The sequence below is a fragment of the Rhizopus microsporus genome (genome assembly GCF_002708625.1).
Source record: "Rhizopus microsporus ATCC 52813 unplaced genomic scaffold scaffold_6, whole genome shotgun sequence".
NCBI classification, from domain to species: domain Eukaryota; kingdom Fungi; phylum Mucoromycota; class Mucoromycetes; order Mucorales; family Rhizopodaceae; genus Rhizopus; species Rhizopus microsporus.
The window spans coordinates 542,268-550,579 of NW_019671921.1; the positions used below are offsets into that span (position 1 = coordinate 542,268).

At 36.9% G+C, this 8,312-nt stretch overlaps 3 protein-coding genes across 3 annotated transcripts; 2 read left to right on the forward strand and 1 right to left on the reverse strand.

Annotated features, from left to right (window-relative positions):
• Window positions 1-2,177: 2,177 nt before the first annotated feature.
• RHIMIDRAFT_250723 (uncharacterized protein) lies at window positions 2,178-3,131 on the forward strand (the record flags this gene model as incomplete). The annotated part of the gene is made up of 4 exons (XM_023610748.1): window positions 2,178-2,181; window positions 2,347-2,671; window positions 2,791-3,041; window positions 3,097-3,131. 4 exons carry the CDS (start codon window positions 2,178-2,180, stop codon window positions 3,129-3,131), a joined length of 615 nt encoding a protein of 204 aa, XP_023467263.1.
• A 1,769-nt stretch (window positions 3,132-4,900) lies between these two features.
• Window positions 4,901-5,834, reverse strand: RHIMIDRAFT_279778 (uncharacterized protein). The gene has a single exon (XM_023612864.1). It carries the CDS (start codon window positions 5,641-5,643, stop codon window positions 4,933-4,935), a length of 711 nt encoding a protein of 236 aa, XP_023467264.1. The 5' UTR covers window positions 5,644-5,834; the 3' UTR covers window positions 4,901-4,932.
• Window positions 5,835-6,261: 427 nt separating this feature from the next.
• On the forward strand, window positions 6,262-7,804 carry RHIMIDRAFT_279780 (protein farnesyltransferase). Its single transcript, XM_023612865.1, has 7 exons — window positions 6,262-6,306; window positions 6,369-6,663; window positions 6,715-6,829; window positions 6,884-6,988; window positions 7,041-7,316; window positions 7,375-7,437; window positions 7,505-7,804. The coding sequence occupies exons 2-7, from the start codon at window positions 6,567-6,569 to the stop codon at window positions 7,755-7,757; spliced, it is 909 nt and encodes a 302-aa protein (XP_023467265.1). The 5' UTR covers window positions 6,262-6,306; window positions 6,369-6,566; the 3' UTR covers window positions 7,758-7,804.
• The last annotated feature ends 508 nt before the right edge of the window (window positions 7,805-8,312 follow it).

Here is an 8,312-nt window from a genome sequence, read left to right on the forward strand (position 1 = left end):
AATCGGCTTACTCGATGTTTAAACCTTGTGTTTGACAAGTAAGTTCTTTGTCTCAAACAGTTGTGAATTGGACTATATTCGAAGATATCCTTCATCCGCAGTTGGCCCCAGTTTGTTCGACGACCACGACCGTTCCAAGTCGGCAAATCGAGGTATATCCGCGAAACCGGAATCTCTGACCACCGATATATTCACTGCCTCCCAGTTAACAGAGAAATCCAGCATGCCTACTACTTGAAATAGGAGCTTGCAGCAACCCATTGCTTTTACGTCCGGCGAACGTAGCTCTGCGAAGACCAAAGGCAGAATAGGACTGGGGCAACCCGAGAAACTGCATAAGCAGTATTGTAACGTTTGTAGGGCAAAAGAATGGCTGTAATTTGATTCCGTGTCAGCCGGAAAGTACAGCTTTTTGGTAGCTAATAGCTCTCTCCTGGGCATAGCTCAAGGCGGTTTCCGTGAGTCCAGAGAATCCTTAGACCAAGCTCTCTGCCTAGCCGAAATATGCAACATCCTCCGCCGCTTTCATCATATAGCCTCAGTACTGGCCTTCTTAGATATAAAGTCGGCATATGGTACTGTAGATCGTCTATATACATATGGGAAAAAAAGACCTTTTGCTTGACGTTGGTGCTCTCTTTATAGATGGAGTATAGGAGATCCCGATTCTGGGAAACAAAAGTCTGAACAATAGGCTGGAAAAACTGGCCACTTGGCTGCAACCATATGTAAGCACCGCCAATGGTTCTGCTGAAGCAGCTATTGCACAAACATTTGACTACTTCGAAAACTGACCTTTGATCTCCCATTTCTCGGATACACTTTTTTAGAAGTTATGTGCTCTTGATAAACGGCCGTGCAAGACTACAGACAACTATTTTCGTATACGAATTTGTAAATAATATATATTTAACTTCTCACAGCCTGTGTTTTCTGTAAGTGTATATATTAATATGCAGTCGCTGTCCTATGTTTTGCTGATCTCTTTTCAAAATTTCCCAGGCAGGACTAGACTAGAGATAAGAGCCATGAGGTAGTTCTAAGGAAGTCTAAATGTTTGTACTTTCTTTATTCGCTAACTAAGAATACAACCTATGAATGTCTGTTCAAGTAATAATAATTTTTGGTTATTTTGAAATGACTACTCGCAGTAGCTGCTAGGTTGTTTCTGATTAATTTCAGTACCTTAAAAATTAAACTCCGTGTTCTTCCGGTTTGCATAGAGCTTACATGAATACAAAATTTATATTTCCTTGTCAGCCTGTTTTAACGAAAGAAGTTAAGGAGATAGAATGGTCTTTGGCTAGCGTCCACAACAGAAGGAAAATCGGCTTATTCTAAACATACCACATACACTGAATGTAAATATGGCCGTTTGAATAGAACACACACTCAAAAAGAATTCGGAATAGCCCCCTTAGGATCAACAATCGAAAATATATAAATACAGAGCAACTTTTTGAGGAGCAAGGAATCATTCATCAAACTAAAATGAAGTTACCTGCTTCCTTTCTTGTCAGCCTCTTCATAGTTCTCTGTATCTTCAGCAATGTATCTTATGCGTAATCTGGTGAATTCTGTGCTTTGGTGGCTGTATCCTGCGCAAAAGAGGCAAATTATGAACGTTTCGCAAATTGTGTTAAGCAAAAAACATCAAGAGGTTGCAGACTTGGAATATAATCCTTACCTTACAAACTACATATTCATGGTCAATGGTGTTTAATTATTATTATGATTTATTAGTAAAATATCACACCTACGCGACAGGCATTTGGTTTCTGAAAGCACATGAATTTTCTTTTCTTTCTCATCTTATTGAACGTTTCTCTTATTGATCTTTAACCTATTGAAAGAACTTGGTATGTGATCTTTCTTTTGATTCGAATTTGTCTTCTAGTTCGACTTTTGCCGCTCATTAGAGCAATGGAAAACAATGCTTATAGAATAACCATATGCTTCTCTTATGTTGCAACATTGCCAACAAATTCAAACTATCGTACCTGCCAAGTGTGCAGAGAAAGAGCTACAGCTTACAGCGCAGACGTCGAACTGAATAAGAAGAGAAGGAAGGTAGCCCAGTAAGACGCAGGGGAAGACCTAGAGTAGAACCTTCTCAGATCATTCCTGCCGTCTATATATCGCAGTTTTCTCGTAACTGTCCTTTGGACCTTGAATGTATGGGTAAGGAGCGTTCCCATTGCCACGTCTTGCAGTGGATTGATGAAAGGCAAGAGATATCTTCGTTGAGGAACCCTAGCTAGGAGTCATGTTGCAAGCGGGGATCAGTCCAGCTGCAGCTCTTGCCTGGTCCACATCAGTACTTGAAAGGCTTGCTTACAAGTACAGACGCTCAAGGAAGGCACTTTAAGGATAAACTTCACCGGTATAACGCTGTCTTTGCTTTTACTTCTTTTGAGTACGACATTGTCTCAGATGAAGATCGTACCAAAAACAGCGGCAACAACAATAGCAATAGAAGTCGAATAAACGTCTTTCAGATCTATGGCGCACTTTGTCACCATCAAGGAGCTTTGACTCCAGTCAAGGGTAGTGAAGCTTTCTACGCCCAGCTGTATATCTTTGATTCTTCCTATGCCGCTGAATGGAGACAAGCACGAAACGGCAACCTTGATCCTGAGTTCATTAGAGTTTTCAGCTATGCTTGCCCAATGTAATTCCTTTGCACGTGTATATCGCCATACGTATGAGCTATTGAGCAACCATGAGAGCAGCAGCATAGTCAGTGACGGTAATGATCAAACAGAAACCAACAATGTACATTATCATCAGTTCATCGATGAGAATGTGTTTAACTGAAGGAGGCGATAGACGCACTCTCAATTTTCCAACAATGGAGGAAATTGTTGCTGTTATCCCAATCGAGTATGGTGATAGAGGCTCCAGTGATATTGTTCTTACCTTGAGAGGCAATAACAGTCTTTGTCAAAACATTGGATTTGAGCAGTACTTTAAACGTGTTAGCCAGGCACATGCTGCATACATGTCAACTCAATATATAATCTTATTTCCTCATGGAACATGTGAGTAACGCTAGCGTGCGCCTCTTCTTTTCCCTCTTTACTGCTATTTCTTCAGCCACTGTTCCTGATAATTATGATAATGATCCATGACCATCATGTGACATTTTAGCATCATTACCAATCACTTGTATAAAGATAACTGCTTTTATCGTCAGTTTTTAATAGAAGCTGATCGCACCAAGACGTACAGTGCGCCAAAAGTAGAGAGCTTTTCATTCCAGAATACATTTTATTATTAAGGAAAACATGGTTAAACATAAAGCTGTCAATTATTAATTAATATTACAAGGCTGACGCAGTTACTTTTCCTTTTTTCTTTCCTTCTTTCTTTTTCGCTACTTCAGTATGAAGTAAAAGAAAGACGATGACCTTCCGCCTCCAAAGACAAAACGAAATAAAGGGAAAGGTATGTAAGCTATAAAGTCCATTTGGCTTGCGTTAAGGGCCCATTTAGCCATCGATAGCGGGCTCCTTTCTCTGTTTGCACAAACGCACGCAAACTTACTCAAAACTTATCTTTTGAAGCAAGTGATGACAATTTCCAAGAAACACCACTACTTAGAAAAGGTAAAGATAATATCTATTAGTTCCATCTGTTTTATAGCAGATCATTATAACAGGTAAGAACGCCCGTACTACTTTGAAAGCTTCTAAAGAAGAGATATCTGCTTGTGGCCATCAAACGTTGTGGTACGGTGTGGGATTCGTGGTGTGAACAATGCATTAAAAATATATAGTGTCTTGGTTTACAAATTAAAACATGGCACTGAAAGCCCTTCAAAAAACTAATGATGATCCTGGATTTAATGCGCTGCCGTTATAGGCAGCGCATTCCTTAACGCCTCAGTAAGTATAAAGCGAGTAACACGTTATTTTTTTTTTTTCATTAGTTTTCTAATTAATAAATTCATTGGATATCGTTTTAGTTGTATGACGTACCTGATTTGAAACAAAACATATTGTGGATATTGAAGTATGTTAAAAATATGAATGCTCTGCCAATCACTCTTTTCCCAAGTATCATGAAAAAGAGTACTTTTTCTTACGAGTCTGTTGAGTTCATTTTTAGTTTTTATAGTATTATAGGCTACAGTAGACAGTGGTGAAAAAATATCATTCATCAGTAATTATTGCTGAAAGAGTGTACCTAAGATCTCACAGATTATTTGAAGACGACCATCAATGATAAAAGTGCCAGTGTTCGCGTAGAAATTAAAAGATCAACAGATGAATTTGTGTCAGAACGGTGTAAATGGAAAAGAATGAGTTGTACACTAAGAAAAACATGGAATATTTCTTTTGCACATAAGTGAGTTTATTTCTGATCATAAATTCATAAAGTATTTGCATACAAAGATAAGCCTACTCCTACAAATGTTAACTATTATCAGCCTTCTTCTTTAGCTAATCGTGTTTAATCTTTGTCTTTTTTCCTGTTTTGTCTCTTTAAACATATGCCACCAAGCTCTGATTTTTTCTTCATAGTCATTACCCTTGATGCTGTTCATCAACTCACACATGTTTTGTAAGCTGCTCCCACTTATGCCATTCTTTTTTTCACCTCTGGGTACTTTTGATCTGGGTAAAATATGATCCACAGTTGACATCCAGTAGGCTCCCCATCCTAAACATTTGTATACAGGGCATTTTGTCAAATTGCACCATCCTTTAGGCATAAACACAGCGTCCTTGCTTATTGGCACTAAAAACTTTCGATGTTTTACGCGACGTTCAACTCTTTCTATAGTACGTGAAATTTCAGAAGGAGATAGCCTTCCTGACATCAAGTATTCAATTATCTCGATTTCTTCATTAAGAGTCCAAGGGCGTGAATAAAGCCTAGTAAAAAAAAAAAAAAAAGGCTTTAGTAATACGATATCATGAGCAACAGTTACCTTGTGCAAAATTTGCATAGGGGATGTTTCTTTCTTCTGATAGCTACGGCATGAGATTTGGAATTCATTTCAATGCCGTCCTCAGTTGAATGACACTCAATACATCTACATCTTCGCTCCTGTTTGAACAATAGTAAGCAAGCTATAAGAGTATCTAATACACTTACCACACCAAGGCTATCAAAAAACATGCGTCTTTTGATAGTATACCATTCGGGCGTATAAGGCTCATATACCTTATTGGGATCAATTTTTAAACTGTCATATCCATAAGAATCAGCGATGTAGCTCTCAAATGATACATTGCTTTTTATGGGACAATTTAAAAAACGATTTCCATTTTGCCCATAGACCGCCTCATGGAGCGCAGTAAAGCGATCAAGATTATCTTGAGTGAGTGAAGGAAGATGTATAAAGCTTTCATCATCATTATCATCATCTGAAGATATGACCACTACTTCCCTATCGACAACAGCAGGGGTATCACTCTCAGCAACATTACTCTCAATCACTGATCCGCTCACGCTATGACCCTCATTAAATAAACCAGTCTCATGGACTTGCTTTAAGAACTTCCATAGTGCATTAAGTATTACAGGGTCGTAAGCTGAAGGCAAACTAGCACTGAGAGTAGGTGAGCTGGGAGCAGTAAAGAGGGTCTCTTCAGAATCAGATAATTCTATACGATCTTCATCACACTTAGCCATTTCTTGCAGCATAATAACTGGAATGATAGAGAAGAAAGAAAAAAGGGGGAAATAATTATTTTATGCCTTCCTTTTACCAGTTAGCGGTACTTGGAACACGCTTGTTGCATAAATAGCAATTACAGGAGATAGCTACTATCTCTTTGAATTTGTCCAGGAACGATAGCCCTTAATGATCTTTATGAGTAAACTTTGCTGCCAAAATGAAGAATATTTTGCTTTATTAGCTATGTTGAATATTTAATAAGAAAGAATGAAACAGATTAATAAGGAGGAAAAAAAGACTATGATAACGAAAGTATACAATCTCTCTTTCTTGCTTTCTTCTTCTTTTATCGCAAAAGTATATAAAACAGTTGAATACTTTTTAATAATGACTATAGTATCCTGCTACATCTTTTCTTGTTATGAATGCTAATGGGTTCATTTCATTTTTCTGTTTCATAAACAAAAAGTCTATTATGTCTAAGCTTCTTTATTATGTTTCAAAGATTGTACACATGCTTTCCTCCCTTTAATCGTTAGGATAGAAATAAGATATTTAAGCTCTCATGCATAAATTTTTAAAAAAAAGAAACAGTTTCTCTAATTGCTTGAGTAAAGAAGATGATGGTTATTGGAACTGCCACACAGTGCAGATAATATCTCTTTACTTGACAGGATGTAAGCACAATGTAATTAATATTGAGCTTATTTACAACTTTTAAATCTTTATTGCTGGATAGCGCGATGAACAAAAAAGAGAGAGAACTTAGTATCAAGAATAGATACATATGACAATGAATTCCTAAGCATAATGTTCCCCTTTGTTCTATTATAAACAACGTTTACCTATAATTTATACTCGAACCATTGGCTAATTCTTTTATAAGAAGCACCTTCATCTATTTAAATCTCAGCCTTATTTTTCTTTTTTCTTCAAGATGCTATACAGTGAGAACCCAGACTGGAAAGACATTACGCCTATACCCCAAGACGACGGACCTAATCCATTAGTGCCGATTGCTTATTCTACTGAATGTAATATTAACTTGTAAAAAAAGAAAAAGCAAGTAACAAAGCTGTTAATAGATAAGGATGCTATGGATTACTTTCGTGCTGTCATTCACGCAAATGAAAAGTCAGAACGCGTATTACAGTTAACACAAGATATTTTGGAAAGAAACCCTGCTCATTATACTGTCTGGTAAAATAAAAAGAGCACAGGTCATGAGCTACTTGTCTCATTGTTTATCAATAGGAATTACAGACAAGATGTATTGTTTGCATTAAACAAAGACTTGGATGAAGAACTTGATTACATTGACGAGATTGCTGCTGATCAAGCAAAAAATTATCAGATATGGTATAGAATTAAGCATATATACATATTATGTACCTTACTCTTTAACTCATAGGCATCATCGACAAATTATTGCTGACAGATTAAACAAGGGGGATCGAGAATTAAACTTTATTAATTCTATTTTGGAAGATGATCCAAAGAATTATCATGGATGGTCATACAGACAGTGGGTAGTAAAGAGATTTAATCTATGGGAAAAGGAATTGGCGTATACAAGCGATTTGATCATGTTTGATGTAAGAAATAACTCTGCTTGGAACTACAGATATTATATACTGTTTGAAAAACCCACAAAGCCAACGGAAGAGGAAATCAAACAAGAGATCGAGTATGTTAAAATGATACACATGCCATATTGGTAGAACTAAGAACAAACATACCTTTAGGTTTTGCCACAAGCATATCCGTCTTGCACCCAACAACCCAAGTAGTTGGTCGTACTTGAAAGGGTAAAGACACAAAAGGAGAGGACGCTAAACGAAGAGAATTGAGACACTAATGGTTCATTCACTATAGAATATATGAAGCTACGAGGACACCTTTGGATACCATTGAACCCTTTTTGAAGGAATTGGTTGACTCACTTATTGAGTCACCTTATATCCTATCAATGTATATTGATATATATGAAAAACGCGCTAAAGACTCAAAAACACAAGTGGACCAGGCTGCACTAGACATGTGCGACATCTTGGCTTCAAAGCAAGATGCAATCAGAGAGAAATATTGGGCATATAAAAAACAAAAGCTAATGGCCATACACGCTTAGCTCTTCTTGATTATGATCTACTGTTATTAAAATGTATGATTCAACCCTATGTCTTTATCTTTTTTTTTCTCTAGCTTTCTTTTCATTTGCTTATCATTAGATGGGCTGCTACAAAATCAAAGTTTTAATGAATAAGAACATGATCATAAGTAATGTATACACTCGTATGTCACTGAATTCAGTACAAAATTTTAGATAACAAATGTTCACTTACAATCACAACTACACAGTCTTTCCTCAATTCATGTTGAGGCTACCAGCATATTAATATATTCACAATTAAAGGTCAAACGCCTTTCCTATATCTCAACGCATCAAAACAGGCTCGCAAAGTTTCATACAATTTTTCTTTGAATTTATGAAGTATCATCATAATTACACGAGAGCTAAGTGATCTTGATTGTTCCCGCCCTCCTCTCCTTGTTTTCTTCTCGGTTTGTCTCTTTGCTTCTTACAACTTTCACTCAAGAAGATAAAGGATAAAAAAAAAGGCTTTATATCTTCACTGTATTTTATTTTACGTTATACAATTCGAACTAATAAAGAAAAGAATGG

Excerpts from the sequence above, each read along its gene's own strand:
- RHIMIDRAFT_279780 (XM_023612865.1), top strand. The coding sequence starts at position 6,567 with ATGCTATACAGTGAGAACCCAGACTGGAAAGACATTACGCCTATACCC. Across the intron at positions 6,989-7,040 it reads GCAAAAAATTATCAGATATG|GCATCATCGACAAATTATTG; the intron begins GTATAGAATTAA and ends TTTAACTCATAG. Across the intron at positions 7,438-7,504 it reads AGTTGGTCGTACTTGAAAGG|AATATATGAAGCTACGAGGA; the intron begins GTAAAGACACAA and ends CATTCACTATAG.
- RHIMIDRAFT_279778 (XM_023612864.1), bottom strand. The coding sequence starts at position 5,643 with ATGGCTAAGTGTGATGAAGATCGTATAGAATTATCTGATTCTGAAGAG.